The sequence below is a fragment of the Lolium rigidum genome, chromosome 4 (assembly GCF_022539505.1).
Source record: "Lolium rigidum isolate FL_2022 chromosome 4, APGP_CSIRO_Lrig_0.1, whole genome shotgun sequence".
Classification (NCBI taxonomy): domain Eukaryota; kingdom Viridiplantae; phylum Streptophyta; class Magnoliopsida; order Poales; family Poaceae; genus Lolium; species Lolium rigidum.
In genome coordinates this window covers 42,318,279-42,342,567 of record NC_061511.1, presented here as the reverse complement: position 1 = coordinate 42,342,567, position 24,289 = coordinate 42,318,279, and the positions used below count along the sequence as shown (strand labels likewise).

Here is a 24,289-nt window from a genome sequence, read left to right as displayed (position 1 = left end):
AACATTCATGCAACAGTGCCTCAATGTTACATATTTTTTATTAGTATAATACTAAGTGAGCAACAAGAATGGCTTTAGTACAACACAGAATTTTCAGCACTGGGCCGGGGAACCCTTGTACGCACGATATGAAACCGTACGTAACAGCGGTTGCAGCTCGATCTGCTTCCATACATGATATATATCTACTGCATCGATCTATACCTTGCCTACAACCAACCAAATGTGAAGAGCTGTTGCAACTCTGCTCCAACTAATATCGAGATCTGATGGGGTAGAGATACAAATCAAGATGAAATCTTGTTAACTATTAGCAGCCAGCCCTACGGCCGTACATGCATATATGGTATTGAAAGGAATAAGTTCGATCACAAGGAGGAATTGGTTATACCAGAGCAGCATCCTGCGGACGGTACGTGGCAACCATCAACAGGACGACGAGGCCTCTCAGTCTCAGGGCCATGCGAGGAAGCCATGGGCTAGCCGTCCCGCAGTCGCTTGGTGGGAAGCCGCAGCCACGACGGCATCGATCTGCAGCCCTCCGTGGCTCATCGATGGCCACCGCATGGCGTCATGTTGGATCGACGCTGCTCTATCAGTCTCCCACCGGCGAGCTCGCCGATGCGGCAGTCATGAGCGTCGATCTGTGTCACTACGAGGAGGCCACCCGCGAGATGGGATGGAGGAGGAGGACCGGATGGAGATGGTGCGCCGGAGCGGCGCTGGGAATGGAGAGGAGGACGCGAGGGCCATGGCGCGCCGCTCGAGGAGACAGGTGGAAGCTGGATAGGTTTAGGAAGAATTGGGGGAATTCTGCGGCATTGCCTGGGGTGAAGACGGTTCATATATACTCTATCAGCGGAATTTTTGCTGGAGGAGAAATTTTCGTCCCGCCTCCGAAATTCCGGGCTATCATATATCAGCGGGTGTGCAACATTAAGGAGAAATTCCCGAGCTACAAGCCATAACTTCCCTGCGCGCGTTCCCGAAATCCATCAACATGCTCATTGGATCAATTGTGTCTAGCTAGCTAGGTACGCATTTGGTTATGGTAAAACAAAAATCACGTAGCTCCGTAGTAGTACTACTGTACTATCTCAATTTCCTCTTCTGTACAAGTTAAGCCAGCTAATATATAAAATCCAGTTAACTAGGAGGACTATCAAAAAATGGGCACGACCTCTCCTATTTTCTGGACATTCAAATCACATATATAATAAAGTAATGCACACAGCACATGTGAAATTCCAGCACACACAAGATCATCGGCATCGCACACTACAAAAATGGAACGTCGACTACCACTTGACAATACAAACAACATGCCACGCATAAGCTGCCAGTTGCCAGCACGGACAGCTTTTCAGGACATCCGAGGCGACCACCTAGGCAGTCGGCAAGGAAGTAATAGATCACTTACTTTTATTGATGACACCATCCGGAAAGCCATCTACTAAGAACTACTCCCTCCGTTCATAAATAAGTGACTCAACTTTATCTAGATGCGGATGATGTATCTAGATGTATTTTAATATAGATACCTCCATATCTAGAAAAAGGTTGACTCACTTATTTATGGATGGAAGAAGTATTTAGAAATGAAAAAAATGAACCCAACATAATAAAATCTAGTACAGAGAAAGTGCATTCAACAAACTCAACTACACAAATGACTAATATATGTGGTCTACCTATATTTTCACAATGTTCCAAGAACTCGCTAAATCGATCCATGAGATCTGGGCAGCGTTGAAGTATGTCATTTACCTGAAAATAAAAGGCAAAGCTATCCATGTTCAGAAACATTATCATTAGGTCTATCCACTGGTTAAGTATCTCTTCAGATCATTAGGTAAGATTTGAAATTGCTCTTTACAACAGAACGACCTAGCCGGCCAAATTTTCCAATCCCCTTGTTGCAATTATTGCCTGGCTGTATATGTGCAGGCCGTGGTGGGACTCGATTGGAGGCGCGCGCATGCACGGGATCCACCGGGGGAACGAGCCATAGCTGGCCGGTGCTCGAGCGGCGGTGCAGAAACCCGAGTGGCACCAGGGAAGAGGCGGCGCGCGAGATGAGGAAGGGGACCCATCGCAGGAGAGTTGACTACCAGATACTTAGACTGCTCATAGTGAGAGTAACATAGTTAGTAACATCACACATCTCAAGGCATATTGGTAACATGGCATGCTAATAAATGAAGAAAGAGAGTGAGGTGGTAACTAGCTATGTTACCATAACATCACACACCTCAAAGCAAGATGAGTCTACAACATAATAAATGATACAATGGATGACACCACATATAAATTACTACCCACTATGAAGGTAGTAACCTAGACTAGTAACATGACATATGTTACTAGTCTAAGTTACTCCCCACTATGACCAACCTTAGAGCATCTCCACTCGTCCCCCGACGAGGCCCCCGAGCGACGTTTTTTCCATCCGGACGGCGAAATTCGGCCCAGTCGCGCCCCCGGTTCCTCGTTTTCGTCCGGATTTGACCCTTCATCCATCCGGCGAGCCCACGCCATCCCCGGCCCCCGGGGCGCGCTCGGGGACTCCGGACGAAGCTAAACCAACCGCCCACGCCCACGTGTCTCCTCTTTCGTCCGGATTCCCCGAGCCATCCTCTTTTTCCCCGAGAAACGCCGCTTGGGGAGCACACGACTGGGAAACTACTCCTCCCCACGCCAAATCTTCCTCCAATCCGGACGAAAAATTCGCCGGATTTGGGCGTGGGGAGCGCCAACGAGTGGGGATGCTCTTATAGTTGTGCATGTCCACGTGTGCAAGCAAATGATCAACAAGGAGGAAGCTATCACACATATGCATCATGTATTGTATCTTGTATGTAGGTTTTTTTTTTACAAACGGAGGCTATGCCCCGCCTCTGCATCATTAGGTTTTATGCATTCGACCATTTTTGCTTTCATTTAATCATCAAAGAACAGATAAGAAATTATACATCAAAAAAACCCCAAGCCACCACACACTAAGCGAAACGAGAGCGCTCATCCGATCTAGTAGACTCATAGCTCGGTTTTCACCGGATGCCAGTCTCCTCAACTCGTCGTCGGGACTAGATGTGGATCATGTGGGATCAAGCGATCCATCGGCCACTACCAGCCAACCGACCACCTTCGAGGAAAAAAGGAGGTCACCGCCGCCATGCCTAGGGCTGAATCCCGAGGACGCCTGGGCCAGGCGTCCTCGTGCTATAGACATGCCGCATGAGTACTGCTGCTTAGCGATGTCAGCGTCATCGAGATGCAGTTGTGTGCAGGTCGCGGCCCGACCAAGCCCATCTAGGCTCAGATCGGGCCCACCTTCCCACCAGCCATCGCGGTGCCCGCCGTCGCTGGACCACTGAGGCACCATGGCTGCCTTTGTCGCATGCATCACTGTTGTAGATGGCCGGAGCGGGCTCCGCCGCTACGCTTCCATGGTGGCCGAGGAGTTCCGCCACCCCCACGCGACATGGGTTTTTCCTGGCGACGCCTTCGGTGGCGGTGGTGGGCGAGGATGCGCTCGGGGGGAAGGTAAAGGTGTGCCGGCGTTGGGCACCTCGGTGGGGCTATAGTGTCCTGGTCTTGCATACACAAGAAATAAAGGGAATCTTGCACATTTATACGTAGCTAGGCACTCATCGGGCAATTTGCACAGATCAAATGCATGCATCAACTTTGTTGACGAACACATGCTACTCTTGCTGTGAATCACATGTGCTCCATACTCCGTGTGCCCTTGTATTGGTTGATTTCAAAAATATGATTTAGTTATCGATTTGTTTCGCAACTTTTTAATAAATAGCCAGTGTGTTGAATAATTTGATATTTTAAGTACACCATACATATATTATCTTCAAGCTGGAAGTTTTGCACTATTATTCGAGAATCTTTCTAGTGGATGGTCATGTTTTGTGAAGAAAATGTAAATTCAAAGTTGTGTATTGACTTTACCTCTTTACACCACCACGATATCATATCGATGAACCCTACCTCCGCTCCCGCCCCCCTCCCGGGCGGCGGTGGAGGATCCCTCTCCAAACCCTAGCAGCCGCCCCTCAGGCCGGTGCTGCTGCTGGAATTGCTAAAGGAGGTTCAAGTCTCCGTGATGTTGAGGGACTTGCTTGGCGTTCTGGGCTCCGCATCAGTGGTATGCAAGTGGGTGCGGCAGCACAAGTGAAGTTCAGAATCCTACCTTTTAGGGTGAAAACCCAAGGTATGGGCTTAACTGGTGTTGTGCCTGGCAATGATTTTGTTTGAGGCATTGTGAAAGGGTAAGAGTTCCAGGTCCTTTTTTCCCCGGCGATTTCATGTGCCCCCCTAATTAGTTGGCCTCGTGATGTCTACCCTATATTTTTTCTTGTGCTAGAATAGGTCATAGGAGCATGATAAGCACAAAAGGACGACGCTATGTTTTCACAAAAGTTGGGTGGGTGATTTGTATCCCACATATAGCTAGCTAGCGTTCACGTACGTGCAGCTAGATACTACTACTCCAGTAGAAAGGAAGAAAACCAAAGTCAATTGAGCCGTTGGGCTCCAAGATATTTTTTTTTTTTTGAAAGAAAGGCAAAAGGTTTGCCTTAATTCATTAATAGAGAAGGAAAGAAAGTTCGATAGTCAAGGTCTTAGGGTTACAACCCTGCGAAGGGCAAAAGGATTACTCTCCCGCTATGAAAAAACCCAAGTGCCTAGCACCGGCCACAACCCAAGTTCTAGCCTCCGATTTGATCCCCGCGAAGATGATAGTAGGCATGGTCGCCACATTCTTAAAAGTTCTTACATTGCGCTCCTTCCAAATCTCCCACGAGACCAACATGAGAAGGGAAGCCATGGCCTTCCTTCTTCCACTATGAGCAAAGGCGATGGAGGTCCACCAGAGTTCGACACTATCGAAACCGGTCCAAGCGGAAGGGTCGAAGTCTGGAATGTGGAGCCAATCTCGGATCATCCTCCATATGCGTATTGTGAAGCGGCATTTAAAGAGGAGGTGGTTGGCGGATTCGTCGTGGCATCGGCATAAGGGGCATACCCGGCCATTGGGCCAACCCCGTTTGGCAAGTCGGTCCGCCGTCCACACTCGGTTTTGGATAATGAGCCAAGCGAAGAGTTTGCATTTGGGGGGTGCCCAAGCCTTCCAAACAATAGCATCCATAGAAGAGCGGATAGTCCCTGCGAATTGTGCCTTGTAAGCCGATGAGCAAGAGTAGGCCCCATTCGCGGTGAGCTTCCAAACAATGGAGTCCGGGGTGCCTGCTTGAAGGTGAAGCTGCGAGGTGTGGGACCATAACTTAGTGAACTCAACGAGGTTTTGCACCGAGAGCCCCTCCGAAGTATCGAGGTGGTCAACCCAAGCGCCGTCGGTGATGGAATCCCGGACATTGGCAGATTTCTTGCCGGAGAGAGCGAAGATGGAAGGGGCGATGCATTTGGGGCTTAAACCATCGATCCAAGGATCGTTCCAAAAACTGGCCTTTGTGCCATCGCCAACGGTGACCTTTGTGAGCGAGTGGAAGAGCTCCATATCATCATTGTTGCATGGGTTTTCCATACCGACCCACGGTTTATCCGGCGCCGTCCAAGCAAGCCAAGGCCATCGGAGGCGCAGAGCCCTCCCAAACTTGTCCATGTTGAGGATGCCAAGGCCTCCAAAGCAGGTGGGGCGACAGACCGCGGTCCAGTTCACCTTGCATTTACCACCCGTGGCCTTCTCAGTGCCCGCCCAAAAGAAACTGCGGATGGTCTTGGTTATGGCTTGTAGAGGTTCCGCTGGCACCTCGAGGGAGGTGAGAGGATAAATAGCTTGGGAAGTAAGGACCGATCTAACAATTGCTCTCCTGCCGGCAATGTTGAAGTATCTCCCATTCAAGGGGGCGATGCGTGCCATAGCCTTGTCCTCGATATATTGGAAGTGTGATCTTTTTAGCCTTGAGACCCCAAGGGGAAGTCCAAGGTAGCGCATGGGGAAAGACGTTATGGTAGCCGGGAGATCATGGAGGACATCCTCGATGTTGATGTTGTTGCATCGAATAGGAGCAACGAGGCTCTTCTCAAAGTTGGTCAATAGTCCGGTGACCTTGCCGAAATCGCTCAAAATTTGCGCGAGGGAAGAGACCTCCGTACGGATGGGGGCCATGAAGATGGCCGCGTCGTCGGCATAGAGGGAGGTCCGAAATCTAGCGCCTCTTCCGGGGAGGCGGGAAAGAATGCCGAGCTCGGTGGCGACGTGGAGGATGCGTTGGAGAGGGTCGATGGCGATGTCAAAAAGCAATGGAGAGAGAGGGTCTCCTTGTCTAAGGCCCCGGCCGTGCTTGATTGGGTTTCTAGGAATGCCATTGAGAAGAATTCTCGATGAGGAGGTGCCAAATAGAGCCACGATCCAATCCCGGAACCGCGGCGGGAACCCAAGGCGTTGAAGAAGCTCGAGGACATAGTCCCATCTAACATGGTCGAACGCTTTCCTTATGTCAAGCTTGAAGAGGAGGGAAGCCTTCTTGCGTCGATGAAGCCAACGAGCATAGTTGCGGATAAACATAAAGTTCTCATGGATGCTTCGAGATTTGATGAACGCGCTTTGGGCATGCGAGACGATGTCATTCATATGTGGGGCCAATCTCATGGAGAGGACTTTGGCCACAATCTTTGCAAACCTGTGAATAAGGCTAATAGGCCTAAAGTCGGTGATGGCCTCGGCCCCATCTTTCTTTGGGATAAGCACAATGTTGGCGGTGTTTAGCCAATGTAGGTTTCTTGTGCGGAGATCGGAGAAGCGTTGGATGACCGCCATGATGTCAACTTTGATGATCTCCCAACACGTCTTGAAGAATTTTCCATTGAAGCCATCGGGGCCTGGCGCTTTGTCGGAAGGCATCTCGAAGATCGCCTTCTTGACCTCTAATCCCGCCAAATTTGGAGTTGGGAGGTCCAAAGCATTCCAATTGAAAGAGATGGGGCGAGGGTTGACATGCCCGATGGCCGCATCAAAATGCGCTTGCGCGATATTTTGTTTCTCCTCGTGGGAGGTAACCCAACCATTGTTGTGCCGGAGTTTGAGGATGAAATTCTTCCTTCTTCTAGCATTGACCTTCCTATGGAAGAATTTGGTGTTTGCATCTCCATCCCGTAGGTCGTTTATTCTCGCCCTTTGTTTCTTCCTAGCTCTCTCAAGAGCCGCCAAGCCAATGACTCTTCTCTTTAGTCTTGTACGAATGCATGCGTATCGATCCGCGTGGCCAGAAAATTGCTTCCACAAGCTGTAATTGTTGAATTTATTTATTTTCCTCGGCTGATGCGTTAATTAAGGGCCGGGTAGAAAATAAGAGAAGGAGACCCTTGGGTTTGCATGTCTTCCAAATTCCAATCAAAACGGAAACGAGTCAGGAACGGAACCAACGAATGGAAGCGAAGGGAGGAGGGTGCAATTGGCTGGCGGCATATATGCAGTAGGCGACTCATGTCACAGCTTTCAATTCATTCGATGGGGGAAGAGAGAAAAAGGACCTGCTCCTGACTATGCGCATACAGATATATATTAACTCATTAACCAAATTCATTAACCCACCACAGCTGTACTACAGGATCGTGCTTGCGCCGCGCGCTGACGAGGCAGCGCTCCTACGGCAACGTCCCGCAGCCGCACGCCGCCCTCTACTACGCCCAGCGCTCCACCCCCGGCGGCCTGCTCATCACGGAGGCCACGCCGGGCATCTGGACGCCGGAGCACGTCGAGGCGTGGAAGCCCATCGTGGACGCCGTGCATGCCAAGGGCGCGCTGATCTTCTGCCAGATCTGGCACGTCGGGCGCGTGTCGACGTTCGAGTTCCAGCCCGGCGGCGCCGCGCCGCTGTCGAGCACGGACAGGGGGATCGGGCCGCAGACGAGCTTCGATGGGCACATCGAGCACTTCTCGCCGCCCAGGAGGCTGAAGGTGGAGGAGCTTCCCGCTATCGTCGATGATTTCAGGAAGGCCGCCAGGAACGCCATCGACGCCGGTAATTAATTATTGAGTCCACCCTCCCGCCATCGCCATGCATAGTCAACTTGCTCCGTCTTCTGCTCTGGTTGTTTGACGTCAATGATGTGCGTGGCAGGCTTTGACGGCGTGGAGATCCATGGCGCAAACGGGTACCTGATCGAGCAGTTCCTCAAGGACAGCTCCAACGACCGCACCGACGAGTACGGCGGCAGCCTCGAGAACCGGAGCCGCTTCGCGCTCGAGGTGGTCGACGCCGTCGCGAAGGAGGTCGGCGGCGCCCGCGTCGGCGTCCGCCTCTCCCCATTCACCGACTTCATGGACTGCCACGACTCCGACCCGCACTCCCTCGCGCTGCACATGGCCACCAAGCTCAACGACCACGGCGTCCTCTACCTCCACATGATCGAGCCGAGGATGGCCCTCGTGGACGGCCGGCGGGTGGTGCCGAAGCGGCTGCTGCCGTACCGGGAGGCGTTCAGGGGGACCTTCGTCGCCAACGGCGGGTACGACCGCGAGGAAGGGGGCAAGGTGGTGGCCGAGGGGTACGCCGACCTCGTGGCCTTCGGGCGGCTGTTCCTCGCCAACCCGGACCTGCCCAAGAGGTTCGAGGTCGGCGCGGAGCTGAACAAGTACGATCGGATGACCTTCTACACCTCCGACCCCGTCGCCGGCTACACCGACTACCCCTTCCTCGGATGATCATCCATGGAACTTCTTTCTTTCTTTCGGGCGATTAATTTGTAGTGCGTGTTGGCACTGGATGTACTCCGTATGTGGAAGCGGGCTTTTGTTTTGGTTTCCCTCCCTTTTCAAACTTTGGTTCCGGAATCTCACAATACCCTTTTATGGCCTAACTTATTCCCTCATCTTTAGTGGTTGGGAGGGTGAGGGGGAGAACACCGGAGCGCACCTAAAGTGCAAGTGTTGTGTTTTATCCAACAATCAGGCCCAACCTGTGCTTGTTAAGTTTTTTTCGATAAAGGAAATATATTAATATCAAAAGATACCAATTACACTCAGCATCTACAACAACACACCACCCTAATGACAGTACGGATGCACACAGCCAAAAAAAGAAAAGAAAACTAAGAAATAAAAGTCCCGCCACAGTATCCCAGGCCTAGTAACAGTAGTACATCCACCAAGAAGACAACACCTGAAATACAGACTCTATAAAAGCGACGCCTCCAAGAAGGGAACAGTGCATCAGCGCCGTTGTCGCCCGATCAAAGATCTTAGATTTTCACCCTGAAGATAGTTCCTGCTCTCAAAACAATGCCTCCAACAAGGTCATTGCTAGGCACAACCAGTTAAGGCCAGACCTCGGGTTTTCACCCTAAAAGGTAGGACTCTGAACTTCACATGTGTTTTCGCCCCCACTTTCATACCACTGCTGCGAATCCCGAAAAACCAAGCAAGCTCCTCAACATCGCGAAGACTTGAACCTTCTTTAGCTAATCCCCCAATCTTTGCCTTCATGATATTCTCTGCATTCTGACTTCACCATGGACCAAAAGTCTCTTGATGTCAACACATAAAAGAACTTCACGCCGCTCCCTTCGGAACCAAACGGTCGGAATAAAAGCATAAGCGCGCGCGACCGAATACCACCCGATCACGTGAACTCCAGGCAAAAGATGCTCTGTTACATTCGCGGTTGGAGCCTTCCGGGCAATTAATTTCTCACGATTCAATGTTATTCTCTTAATGAAGTTTTTATCATATGGTGGAGTACTCCATTAAACATCTGATGAGGAACAATAAGCTTTACCAGTTATCGGTTTCTAGGATTACTCCATTCACTACGGCTCGATGAAGAAAGATCGGCATCCGGAACATCTTCATCTTTGTGAAAGAAGAACCCTAGGACCACCACCCTGAAAGCCGGAACGGCCGGCCCCCACGCCGCCGCCATTGCTGGGAACCACGGTCCATCTTCCTCCTCCAACCCGGCTAGTGGAGGCCGGTACCCGTCGGGATAGCGGCTACGCACGCCCACGACGCGAAGACGGCCGGCTGCTGCCCACCAGGAAAGCCTGGCCGAGCCCCAATGCCGCCGCCTCACGACCATGTACCTTGCCACCGCTGCCCGATCCCGCTGCCGCCCTTCCTCCCCGCCAAGATCCGCCACACCACCGCGTCCCCCGCCATGATCCGGGTGATGTAGCCAAAGGCCACCACCACCAGACCCGTCGTCCACCGTCGCCGCCCCTGAAGGACCCCGCCTCCGCGCGAAGGGGAGTCCATGGGCGCGCCACCATCGCCCCTGTCTTTGCCAGCCGGACGCGGCCGCCACCGCCGACCCTGATGGCGGCAGCGGCCAGGAGGAGTGAGATCGGCCGGCCTCTGGCTAGGATTTGGGTCGTTGCCCGGAGCCGCCTCACGCGAGATGATCCGGGGTGAAGATCGGATGAGGAGGGAGGAGAGGGGTCGGTGATGGAGGGTGGGCGCCGATGCCGGGAGAGAGGGTGGCCTCCGGCTAGAGTGGAGGGGTGGCTAGGGAGATCGGTCGGCCTCTCCCCGTACGGACGGTTTCCTCGCCCGAAAGCTGGATCGGGGGATTAAGTTTGACGAGTGGTCAGGCCTTGTTCGGTTAGCTGAGTTTTTTTGTGCTTGTTGAGTTATCATGCATCGTGCATATTTTATATGGGATTGCTAATTTTCGGCCGGATGAAAAATATCATACAGCTTGACCAAATCCTCAGGTGCTGGATTGTCGTTTTGATTCATGCTTGACTTGAACTTTTTTGAAGTTGCACAGTGGTCGCAACTGAAAATTTGATGGTTGATGGTTATTTTCAGTTGCCATTGATTTACTTTTATCTTTTTCACCGGTTAAATTCAGCTGCATCCTTGGTGCCACCAAAATTTTATTTCTGTAAGGTGGGTGACCCCGTTTGTCCAAAATTTAGGTTAGTTCAGTCACACCCTATTATAAAGAAAACTAGCTTAAAAAGTAGGTAAAATAAGTATGGCGTATCAGGCCGACATGAGCTTGATCCCGCTCTGCCACTGAAAATCCAGTACACAAATGCTGAATTCAAAAGGGGTTGAGATGAACAAGATTATGCTAGTCCACCGTAATGCCAAACACAGCCTAAACCATGCAGGATTGCTACTGCTCCGAATAATTGAATTAGCGAAACCACGAGTGACGCCACCCATGATGCAAACTTTTTGGAGAGAAAAATATCATATAGGAAATAGATTATTTTAATTCTTGTCACACTCGATCGATGACTCTTTATGACAATGACTCATTCTGTCGGTGGTTGATGTGTGCAAATTATTTTATGTATTCATCGGTGGAGTCAGTGTGGATCACAAGATTTCCAAGTATATTTCCCGTGAGAAGAAATAGCAGTTACTTCAGTGTGGAGAGCGCAAGAGAGCAGGGACCTGGGAACATTTCTGATGGAACCTGGGCATGGCTCTTTGGAACTTATAAGAGGGAAATTTTATGATCCCCAATACCCAGGTTCCAAATACACAGAAAGCAAATGGCTTTTTAGGCCTTGTCGGAAAATATATACGGCTTAGAGCAAATTTAACGAACCTAAGTACATCTAATTTCAGAAAATGTCAAGCCCCCTGAACTCTGCATAATTAGGGTACACATGATCTCGACTTCTGATTTTAGCAAACATCATATCGTTCAAATTAAGAAGAAAAAAAAATACTTGTACATTAATATGATACAATATGTGCCAAAAAAGACTGATGAAATGAATTATAGTTTGTTAACTTAATTTGTAGCGTGAGACCAACGAAAAAATATCTACACATCGGGGAAAGGACTAGAACGGGGGATACAAAGTGCACAGCCGCATAGACGCACATCGGGGGATACCAAGATAGGGGTATGTGGTGAGCAACCTAAAAAACCAAATATCAAGAAAAGATAGGAAGGGGAAGGGTGTCGTCTACACATCGGAACCAGCAGGCAAAAATTGGCAAACTTTGGCTCGGCGAGGAAACCAATCACTTAATCCCGGCAAAACTTGTCGCTGCAAACTCAGCGAGGCTGCCGCCGCTTTTCCTCTGCCGGCCGCCGCACCTTATCTCGTCCCGACCTCTGTCGCCACTCTTCCTCTGATGGCAGCCGCTCCTAGCCTCGCCCCCTGTTCCTCCTCGAAACAGGCTTTCGCCCCGCTTTATAAATAAAGCAACCAAATCCATACAAAGATCACATACAACACACATAGCACACACCCCACATCAAGAGTCTGCTGGGCCAAGCACAACACGCCCAAACACTCGACGGAAAACGATACAACACCCCACACAAGAGGTGTACTCGGAGGCTCGGACGGTGTAGATATGCGGCGGGCAGCCGCAAGAAGATCCTCCGAGCATGCCGTCCAAGCGCTCCTTGTCCCGCTGTCTACACAACGGGTACCACTGCTGCAACAAAGCTAAGAAAGAGAATACAGAGTCAGAAGCGCGCCGAGGTAAGATCCGCTCGATGACCATCTTATTGCGCACAGTCCACAAAGTCCAGGACAAGGCCGCGAACAATAACCAGAAGAGGCGCCTCCTCCTACCAGTAGTGTTCGCCCGGACCTCGATGAACTCCCCGAGGGCCGAGGCCCGCCACTCAGGCCCGGCGCCTCCAACAGGAAGCTCCAAAGAAATCGTGCCGCGGTGCAGGAAAACATGATGTGAGTCGTTGTCTCCGGAACCGCACACAATGGGCAAAGCCCGTTGCCCGGCCCGTGCCTCTTCATAACCTCCACCCCAGAGGGAAGGCGATCCCTCAGCAGCTGCCAGAGGAAGATCTTCGTCTTAAGCGGGATAGGGGCCTTAAAGAGCGGACCTGTCCATGGAAGCAGAGGCCCCCTAAACAAAGCCCTATAGGCCGTCCGCACTGAGAACGTACCAGACGGCTTTAAGCGCCATGAAGGCGCATCTAGTCCTCCCGGCAGGGCGTCCGGGAGGAGGTCCCGCAGCGAGTCCAGACTCAGGGCTTCCCCCTGAGTTAGACCGCGACGGAACACCAAATCCCATCCCTCCAGTGCCACTTCGGCCACCAGGCTAGAGGGGTTAGCACAGATGGCGAAGAGGTCCGGAAAGACAAGGTTAAGGGGGCGATCGCCTAGCCATGTGTCGAGCCAGAACATGGTCCCTCTACCATCGCCTATGGAGAGGGAGAGCCCGGTTCTAATCTCGTGCTTGATGTCCTGGAGGGCTCTCCAAAACTGAGATCCCTCCCGACGGTCACATGCAAGGAGTGGCCGACCCCGAAGGTATTTAGCCTTAATCAGCTTCAGCCACAAGCCCCCATCGTCCGACAAGATCCTCCAAACCCATTTCAGCATGAGGGCCACATTCATGTGGCGCGAGGATATGATCCCTATGCCCCCAAGGTCCTTGGGGGCGCACACATCGGCCCATCTGACCATGTGATACTTCTGGCGTCCTGTCCTGTCCTGCCAAAAGAAGCGGGATAGCTCCTTGTCGAAGGCAGCATGTACCCCTTCGGGAAGGATGTACAGCCCCATGATGTACATGGGAAGGCTAGACAGACAGGAGTCAATGAGGATCGACTTGCTACCTTTGGAGGTGAACCTCCCACACCAAGGCTCCGCCTTCGCTCTAACTCGCCCAACAAGGGGGCGAGGTCCCTAATAAGGATCCTAGAGTCCCTAACCGGAACTCCCAGGTAATTCATAGGGAAAGATGACAGCCTGCAGTTGAGGTTGTCAGCTATCCGCTGCTGAACTTTCGGGGGGTACCCCAAGACCACCACCTCGCTTTTGTCAAAATTAATTTTGAGGCCCGACATGGCCTCAAAGCAGAGGAGAAGGAATTTGGTGTTCCGGATGTCCAAGTCCGAGCCCTCAAACATAATCATGGTATCATCCGCATACTGGAGGTGAGTCACCCCTCCGCCAGGGATAAGGTGGCCCACCACACCAGTAATATGGCCCGAGGTCCTAGCCCTCTCCAGGATCTCGACCAGGGAATCCACCGCAGCGTTGAAGAGGATAGGGGACAGGGGGTCACCCTGACGCACTCCACACGCCGGCCTAAAATAGGGACCCACTTCCCCATTTATGTTAATGGCCGTGTTGCCAGACATCACGATCTGCATCACCCAACCAATCATCCGGTCGTCCACGCCCCTCCTCTGAAGAACCTGTCGGAGGAAGGACCAGTCCAAGCGGTCGTAGGCTTTCTGGAAGTCCAGTTTTAAGAAGACACCCCTCTGATGTCGACTCCTGACCTCGTGCACGATCTCATGTAGTGCAAGAATGCCATCGTGGATGTGGCGACCCTTGAGGAAGGCAAATTGATATTGGTGCGTAATCCGCTCCATAATCGGAGCCAACCTCATCGCACACACCTTGGAGAACAACCGTTGAACCACGTTGATGACCGTAATAGGCCTGAACTGGCGAATATCCGTGGCCCCCACTATCTTGGGGATCAAGGTAATAACGCCGTAATTCAGGCGCCCTATATCAAGCGTCCCTACATAGAACTCCTGAAACATAGGCAGGATAGTCTCCTGGAGCTTCGCCCAGAATTTCTGGAAGAAGACAACCGGGAGTCCATCCGGACCAGGGGCCGAGTTAGCCTTCATTCCCTCGAGAGCGCTCCGGACTTCTGCTGAGAGGAACGGAAGGGTGAGAGCGGCATTCTCTTCGTCAGAGACCCAGGCCCTAGCTGGCCAGAGGTCTGCCGCGAGGGCTACCCCAGTCCTGGGGCCAGCCGCAAATAGACCTTTATAAAAGGTATAAATATGGGTGGTGATCTCTCTGGCCTCCTCCAGAAGGCGATCACCCTGTTCTGCGTTGGTGCCCATAGAACGGCGGCTTCGTGGCCTGACTCCCGCAGCTGCAGGGACAGAATAGAACAGGAGGGAGGCGGCCGCCGGTGTGTGGCCGCGATGTGGAGGTGGCGGCGAAGCAGTGTACGTACAGGGGAAGTGAGACGACGTCGATTGCTTTGGGCGGCAATGAAACGCAGTGCCCTCCATCCACTCTGGTTCTACGATCTGAGCAAATGACTGCTGCTGGTGAGATCTCTCTTCTCTTCTCCTCTCCCCCCTCCCATCCACCACTCTCCAAAATTACTTCCTGTAGTAGTAGCAGATATAGAACTACTAGGAAGCTCCTTAGCTTGTTTAGGAATTACGACTGGTTGAGAATTTTGTTGCCAAATTAGTTCGCCCAGTGTTGTGATGAACACATATCAGACTGTTGATTCCTGTTTTCATCTCAGACAAAAGCTTTCGTTTGCTGCTTGCTGTTCTGTGTGTTGCCAATGTAGAAGAGGAGGCATCCTACTCTGCTGGTCCTAAAGCTTGCAAGCAGTTAGGTTCCTTAGCTTCTGGCCTCTGTAGATTAACCTCTGTTCTCACTTGCAAGACTCTGTGATATTCACACCACTACCACCGACCATCCGTTTTGGTTAAATTGGTGCATCTTCTGTTTGTGGTCACATTTCTGCTTGCCTTTTTGGGGAGCTTTTGTTGGTATTTTGTGTTGATATTCCGTTTAATTTGCATTTGTAATAGGTTTACTGAAGCAATTATTTTTGTTTGCTGGGTTGTATTTTTAAGAGCTGTATTCAAAGAACTTGAATAAGTGAGGTACTTTTTCCGATTTAGTTTAATACCGTGATCATCCAGGACATTGCCTTATTGCCCTTGTGGTTGACTTGACCTTGACCATGGTGGTCCATTGGAAGTCCTCCTTGGACCTCTCTTCTACGTGCCCCACGCTCCAAAATTGTAAAATTTCCCCAACTAGCTATTACAGGTCCAGCTGGATGTTCCACACGGCAGGGATGGCATATAAATTTCTTCTCCAGTCCACACTTAGGGAGATCGCACTGCACACACTTTGCCTCCCCGGTTCAACATCAGATTGTTGATTTTTTCACCCTCAAACAAGTTATTGTTTATTAATTTCTATTCTGTGTCGTGCCACTATTTGTATTTTACAAATGTAGAACAGTAGAAGAGGAGGCATCCTGTTCTAATGGTGCTCTGCTTTATTTCCATCGTACTAAACTTGGAAATGCTTTATTTCTGAATAGATTTACTATTCGCACTTACAAGTTCACTGAGAGGCAGAATTGGCTGCCTTCATGACAGGCGTGTAATCGACGTAATGAGAGGGATTGAGGAATCAGTCCACGGGGTTTATATCTGGGTTGGACCATGGTCCAATGAACCTAGGATGGTCCCATAGCTTGTCTAGGTATTAGCTGAATTTCAGTCCTAAAGAGGTGAGTCTGGTACCGTGCTGTTGCCACTACATGCTCTTAGGCAAAAATAAAAAAATAAAAGAAAAAATTGGTTTAGAAGAGGGGACTCGAACAAAAAGATGATAAGCAACTAGTCTAGTTAAGAGGGGTTGAACTAGAGAATCAAGCTTCGCTTGAAATCGATGAAACCGAAGAAATCACTCTGAAACTTTGGTAGCTCGTACACGTTCTAAGGTTGCGAACTCTATCTTACAAAATTATTATATTTCCGCGTCCCATTTTGTTAGTTATTTTAGGGAGTTTTTATATTGATATACGTTAAATTTGCATTAGGAATATTCATGGAATTAAACATTTGTAATAACACGCATACCTCTGAGAAGCATCATGTCATGAGGGTTCACATTTGCCAGAAGTAATAAATAGTGACAGGTGTGATTGACTTGACCATGCATGGTCCATGCTTCGTAGACAAGCTAAGCTACACCTACGTACACATAAAAAGCCTTGCACACTGTCGCAATCTGCACTTTGGTGACCCCAAGTAGACTTCCTCGTCTGAGTCGGTCAACTGACCATGCCATCCTACGTGTTCAGATATACTTCCAGTCTATATATGTATACATCTACTCTTCTCCTAATTATTCACATTCTTCTTCTCCATGGCTCCGCACTACATACTACTTGGGATCCTCCTCTTGCACACTTCTCCTTGGTGTTCCTTTGCAGCTCCAAATGGAGACACTCTCACGGCAGGCCAAGCACTCCGTGTTGGCGAAAAGCTTGTCTCAAGAAATGGCAAGTTCGCACTTGGCTTCTTCCAGTTCCAGCCAGCAAGCACCATCAGTAAGTCGTCCCACAATGCCATCTCCCCCAGCCCTAGCTTGTGGTACCTTGGCATATGGTTCAATAAGATCCCAGTTTTTACTGTTGTGTGGGTTGCTAATAGGGATGAGCCCATCACCCACCCCAACCTCAACCAATCACAGCTCAAGATCTCAAGTGATGGCAATCTTGTCATCGTAGTAAACCATTCAAGCTACACTCAATCTGTAGTTTGGTCCACCCACATTGTCGATAATAGGACACAAACCAGCAGCATAAACACTACCATCAGTGCTGCCGTTCTCTTGAATACTGGAAACCTTGCCCTGACATCCGAACAAAAGATGTTGTGGGAGAGCTTCGACTACCCAACAGATGTTGGGCTTCCTGGTGCCAAGTTTGGTCGGAACAAGGTCACTGGTTTAAATCGCCAGGGCATCTCCAGAAAGAGCCTCATTGATCCAGGTATCGGCTCATACAGCCTTGAACTAGTGGATATCAGTGGGATCATCCTGAAGCGCCGCGCCAACCCCTTGGTAGTGTATTGGCGTTATGCATCTTCCGGAGCATCGGCATTGAATCTCTTACCAATACTCAAGTCACTGTTTGATTTGGATCCTCGGACCAAAGATTTATTCAGCAAAATAACATATGTTAATAACAACCAAGAGGAGTACTACATGTATACTTTACAGGATGAAACATCGTCTTCCGTATTTGTCACACTAGACATCTCCGGTCAGATCAAGCTGAATGTCTGGTCGCAAGCCAACCAGTCTTGGCAAATCATATTTGCCCAACCTGATGATCCATGCGATCCACCTGCTTCCTGTGGACCTTTCACGGTCTGCAGCGGCAAGCCACATCCATCCTGTGACTGTATGGAGAGCTTCTTTGAGAAATCCCCGCAGGATTGGGAGTTTGAGGATCGAACAGGAGGATGCATCAGAAATACGCCGTTACATTGCACCAGTGACAAAAACCTCACAAGTTCAACTGACATATTCCACCCCATTACTCCAGTTCAATTGCCTTATAACCCGCAAATCATATCCGTTGCTACCAGTCAGAGTAAATGCGAAGAAGCTTGTCTCAGTTCCTGCTCATGTACTGCTTATTCATATGGCAGTAGAATATGCTCTGTATGGAGTGGGGAATTGCTTAGTGTAATTCTGGTCCATGGCATTGATAAAAATTCTGGAAATGTTCTCTACCTTCGCCTTGCCGCCAAAGAATCGCTGCCAAGTTTGAGAAAGAACAAAACAAAACCAATTGTTGGAGGTGTTACTGCTGCAAGCATTTTTGGTTTTGTGTTACTAATGCTCATGCTGTTGTTACTGATTTGGAAGAAAAAATTCAAGTGGTGTGGTTTTTTTTTTATGTGGCAATCAAGCTAGTGCTGGTGGAATTATAGCCTTCAGATACACTGAATTAGCCCGAGCTACCAAAAGTTTCTCAGAAAAGCTGGGAGGAGGTGCTTTTGGGTCTGTATACAAGGGAGTGTTAAGTGACTCGAAGACTACTATAGCAGTGAAAAAGCTTGATGGTGCGAGTCAAGGAGAGAAGCAATTCAGGGCCGAGGTGAGCTCAGTTGGACTGATCCAACATCTTAACCTAGTCAAATTGATTGGTTTCTGCTGCGAAGGTGAACACAGATTACTTGTGTACGAACACATGTTAAATGGGTCCCTTGATGGTCATCTGTTTAAGAAGAGTAATAATGCTACTGTGCTAAGCTGGAACATGAGATATCAGATAACCCTAGGAGTTGCCAGAGGATTGTCCTACTTGCATAAGAGTTGTCACAAATGCATCATACATTGTGATATTAAACCAGAAAACATACTTGTGGACTCATCATTTGTTCCCAAAGTTGCAGATTTTGGACTGGCAATCTTTATGGGAAGAGATTTTAGCCGAATTCTGACTTCATTTCGAGGAACCACAGGTTATATTGCCCCAGAGTGGCTTAGCGGAGTTCCTATCACACCAAAAATTGATGTTTACAGCTTCGGCATGGTGTTATTGGAAATTATATCAGGAAGGAGGAATTCCTCAGTAGAAACATCGCAGAATACTAGCAGCAGCAGCAGTTACAAGCATGATGAATATTTCCCCGTTCAAGCCATCAGCAAGCTTCACAGCGGAGATGTGGGGAGTTTGGTGGATCCACAGTTACATAGTGACTTCAGTTTGGAAGAGGCTGAAAGGGTTTGCAAAGTTGCATGTTGGTGCATCCAAGACAGTGAGTTTGATCGGCCCACGATGGGTGAAATTGTCCGGGTTCTCGAGGGTCTACGGGAGATCGATATGCCCCCTATGCCAAGATTCCTTGCAGCTATAACGGAACAATCTGGTGCTGCAACTTCACTGTAATAATGTCTCGTAGTTGATTCTAATAGTATTTGTTAATTTCTGCGAATTTGGAAGTTGTAATAATGTAAACTGGGAGGAATAAGGGAACACAAAGCCTGTAGTTGTGAATTAAAAATGTCTTTTATTTAGTGCCAATTATGGTAAGCAAGCATTGTAATAAAGTATGCAGAACTAGGAATATGTTTATGTTTTGCTGATGGGATAGTTCGAGGTGTATCCTTAAATCGAAGGAACATGTTGATATATATGTATGCCACTACCTGTTGTTAGTTCAGAGCACACATAGCCTTGTCGTGCCTCTTGCTCACTTAGTGGTATGGCCTTCTGTCATGGCACCGGCAGTCGGGCCCCACAGCTGCTCGATGAAATGTGTGGCTGGCTCAAGTGCTGGCATGGCGGCTAAGGGAACAGGGGTGCACATGAAAAAATTATCAGGGTTTGAGGACCACCAAGCCAACACAGTCCACCAATCTGTTAGCCTGTCGACTACCCTCCCGTATTGCACAATGAGATTCTTGGACTGGTCTTGTTACTATAGAAGTATAGATACTCAAGGGGAGATTCTTGGAAGGAAGAAAAAGAACTACTTATATCTCCATGGCTTTCTTAGATGAAAGGAAGAAAGAAAAAGAACTATGAGTTCGTGTACCCGGGGTTGGCATGTTGAAGGGGAGGCTCTGACGCTAGGCTGTGGCCTTCTTTCACACTACGCTGTGAAATCGGACTTCTGTTCATCAGTTAGTAGCAGCTTCCTTTTGGCATGGTGAAATATGTTAATAAGAGCACGCTAATATGCTAATGGGAACTCATTCTGTAATGTTACTGTCATTTAAAGACTAACATTCTGATGGAATAATGCAAAGTTCCTTTTTGGCATTGTTGATGGAAACTGAATCTGCAGTGTTGCTGTAACTTAAATGCTGTTCAATTTTGTGATGAAATTAGGGAGCTAAGCTATGTTCCTGCTGTCGAAAAACTTGTCTTAGTGTCTCATGGAAGTCGGATGCAAAATGTTTAATGCGGCTGCAGTTAAGTATACAAATGGTGCTATGACTAAATCATGTGCAGAAAATTTGATGCAAGTTAGCTTCAGTGATGTTGATGGAATGTTCATCCATATGCTGCTATGCATGTGACCATCTTCAGTACCATTTGGGCTACCGTAGTATCAAGAATAATGGAAAAGCAAATAAAAAGTTTTCTGAAAAATATTTGTTTTCTCCAATAAGAAAAAGTGTTACTTTTCTCACCTCGCCCATCAGGCCACCATGGAAAGAAAATTCCTCCAGGTGTTGGACATTAGATCGATCAGAGTTGCATCTAATCTAAAAGTATTGAACAGAAAAACACACAAATAATCGTAGATCTCAAACTTATTTGAAATTACTATGTTTGTTTCTAATAATAAGTTTACAGGGACAGATGGGCTGCTACTTGCCAGTACTAGTGCAAATACAACCATAACATGATGAGCTAAGTGCATCACCCCATGATATAAACATGCATACATAAGGTCAGATCACATATCATGTAGCAGTATTTCACTCTTCATCCTCCTCCGACACCGCACTCAACTCCTCTGACACCATGGTCAACTCGGAAGTGAAATGGTACGAGTCCTCCACATGGATGTGCCCTTCGTCGCAGAAAAACGGCCTCGATGGCATCTGCAGGACGTCAGCCCCTGCTTCCAGCATCTGCATGACCTCACTCATCGTTGGCCGGTCGCAAGACCTCATCTGGATACACCATAATCCGACGACGCACATTTTCTTCTCCAACTCGTGCATGTCGGCAATAACAGGAGATATCTCGCCTGCTTCTCCTTGCAGAGTCAGCTGGTCGTATACCCATGATGGGTAGTACCCCTGGCTTGAGGTCGCCGCATTTGGGTCGGCGTTCCTTCTTCCACCTGCCATCTCCAGAAGAAGCATCCCGAAGCTGTAAACGTCAGACTTGCTCGATATGACACCGAAGCTCCGAGATATCATCTCGGGAGCTATGTAGCCGACGGTACCCCGCATGGCACTCAGCGGGACGAAACTGTCGCCCCTCGGGTACAGTTTGGCGAGTCCAAAATCAGCAACCTTCGGGACGAAATTGCTGTCGAGGAGGATGTTGTGCGGCTTGATGTCGAAGTGTAGAATCTGCATGTCGCAACCCTGATGCAAGTAGTTGATCCCCCTGGCAATACCCAAAGCAATCTCGTTGAGCTTGTCCCAAGAAAAGCTCTTCTCAGCAGAGAAGATGTACTTGTCCAGAGAACCACGGGGCATGTACTCGTACACTAGGGCCCTTCTCATTTCCTCCGAGCAGAACCCTACTAAACGCACCACGTTGACATGGTGGATCCTGCCGATGGTGGAGACCTCGCTGATGAAATCTTCTCCGTTGCAGCTGGAGTTGCCCTCTAGCATCTTCACGGCGACATGGGCACCGCCTGGGAGTAGCACACCCTTGTAAACTGAGCCATAGCCCCCTTGGCCCAATTTATCTCTGAAATGGCTTGTGACTGCAACGATATCTGTGTACGCATACCTCGTCGGACCAACCATATGTTGAATCCTGAGGAACTTCTCGACTGCGTCAATCGTGATCCTTGTTTTCCAGTACTTGTAGAGTAGGAATGTCCAGAGAGCCAGGGGTGCCAACAAGAACCTGCATAGTACTGCCCAAGCCCAACAAGTGGAATGATATGGATGCAAGTTAGATGAGTGTGTAGGCATATGTTTATGTCCAAGAGGTGGCTATGATGATTAAAATAAAAGCATGTAAATTATTTTTTGAAAGTAAAAAATCATACAATCCTCACGTACCGAAAAGGAACTTGGGGATAGCAGTAGGAGATACTATGGTTGCAACAACCAAAACAAATTTTGTTGTGTAGTTGTGATCATAAGAGTACTGAGTCACACATTCCAGGAAGGGCACCTCATTCCAGAAAAAAGCATGAGTCCAGTTCATGATGCTTGCACTGGATATTTGCTCCTTGAAGTAGCTGCAAATCGTACCATTGCAAAGAAACAGATTTAGAAGGGAGCATGATCATGGTTAGGTAAATTCCACTTGCATACTATTTCGATCCAGTTTTGAGAAAACGCCAGGGTTTTGTTTTCCCTGGACCGGAGCACCATAATTCGAATATGCATTTCATTTAAAACTATTTTGCCAGGGCACATGTCTTATCAGGTCAAGAAAAAAACTAGAGAAAAGTGCAGTAAACAATAGGGGACAAATTAGGTTTTGGGCAGTGTTTTTTTGTTCTTTTGGATAATTACAATGTGAGTCGAACTATGTGCTGTAACTGTAAATGTCATAAATTTGGAGGTGCTGCAACCACCACTGTAATTATAATTTTGAGGTCAGGTGGGCTTCCAAGTTAAAATTTCGAAAGAACATGGAGGAGAGAAACAAAATTCGGGAGGAGATGGGACCACAGGGTCATCACCTGATTGAATTGTTGAGGCATATATTGAGGATAATTCTTAACTTCTCATTGGGTCGATTGGTATCAAGGGGAAATTCAACAATAAACCCCTTACTTACTAGTTGTGTGATATCTGCATATCTTGCATTATGTAGCCCTGGCGGAAAAGAAGAATAATCCTCACTAAATGGAATCATGGCCCGGTATCCACAGTAAGGTTCAAGTTCTCCAACAGGACATCCATACCGAGACACCCAGACATAAACATGGGAATTGTTGGCACCCAGACATGTGACAGGCTTGTATGCATTATTATTCATCACTGCTCGCGAACAATTAGCAAAACATGCTATGGAGTTGCCGCTTCGAGTTTCCAAATTCCAAAATCCATGTGAATCAAGTTTGCCGGCTGAATAAGGAAGGTGATTCCACTGTGGAAGAGGGCAGCTGCTGTTGGTATCATAGTTGGGGTCCATAACCCAGAAGTAGGAACCGGTGTAGTTGATTGCAGTCACGTAGTATGTTCCTGTGTTGATCTGAATTGTAGCCTTGCTACTGGTACAAACCAGCTCGTATGCTTCAGCGCCGCACCCAACAGGATCACCTCGCCGACGGAAAGGGTATGATATGTTTTGGAGATGTCCACAAGAGAAACGTGTGCACCCATCATTTCCTCCATGAACATGATCTGCTGCAAAAACTGCAACGAGGGAGAAGACAGTCAAGGCTTGTATAGTAACAGAATGATAATATGCGCCGGGATTCCCCATGACAGCCAGCTTCACAGATGCAATAGGGAGTTGATATCCTAGCTAGTTCTGTTAAGAGTACTAAGGTGGGCAAGGGATTGGTATGTACTAGTTGATAATGTGCACCTGCTTATATACCTAGTAATAGTGTGATTGGAATACTAATTATTGACTTCAGTTCGTGTGCACGATGCGCAAAAGAGGACGATATTCTCTCAAATTCTCTCACTAGGAACAGAAGACAACTCAGGCATGGAGTCTTCTGTCCCATGACATGGTAATTTGTTTTTTTTCCAGAGATGACAACGACAGTACACTAGAATTTCCTCACTATGAAAGCTATCACACTCGCACTCAAATCCCAGGAACACGGCATGCAAAACAGGAAGATATTCTCCCAAATTTTATGGCTAGGAACAAACGACGACTTGGGTTTGGAGCCTTCTATCCCATGACATGGTAATTCATTATTTCCAGAGATGACAACAACAATATACTAGAATTTCCACTGTGAAAGCTGCCAATAGACATGCATTTATTGCTCATGCAACAGGTGTGACTGGACTGAAGCAAGTCTGCAATCACACTCAAACCACAAGAACACGGCATGCATTAGTATGTGAACTGCACCCTTAGGCATAACTTTTTTCGGTAAATAGTGATTTATTACTTAAAAGGTTTAAACATTACATCAGACATCTGCATACA

General features: G+C 48.6%; 1 protein-coding gene and 2 pseudogenes across 1 annotated transcript; 2 read left to right on the top strand and 1 right to left on the bottom strand.

The window, feature by feature from the left end:
• The first annotated feature begins 7,524 nt into the window (after positions 1 to 7,524).
• LOC124646959 lies at positions 7,525 to 8,696 on the top strand (annotated as a pseudogene).
• An 8,170-nt stretch (positions 8,697 to 16,866) lies between these two features.
• Positions 16,867 to 19,405, top strand: LOC124705784 (annotated as a pseudogene).
• Positions 19,406 to 20,808: 1,403 nt separating this feature from the next.
• On the bottom strand, positions 20,809 to 23,661 carry LOC124708731 (LEAF RUST 10 DISEASE-RESISTANCE LOCUS RECEPTOR-LIKE PROTEIN KINASE-like 2.4). The gene is made up of 3 exons (XM_047240404.1): positions 22,854 to 23,661; positions 22,222 to 22,403; positions 20,809 to 22,073 (listed from the first exon to the last, which is right to left on the bottom strand). The coding sequence occupies exons 1-3, from the start codon at positions 23,600 to 23,602 to the stop codon at positions 20,947 to 20,949; spliced, it is 2,058 nt and encodes a 685-aa protein (XP_047096360.1). The 5' UTR covers positions 23,603 to 23,661; the 3' UTR covers positions 20,809 to 20,946.
• Between the last annotated feature and the right edge of the window lie 628 nt (positions 23,662 to 24,289).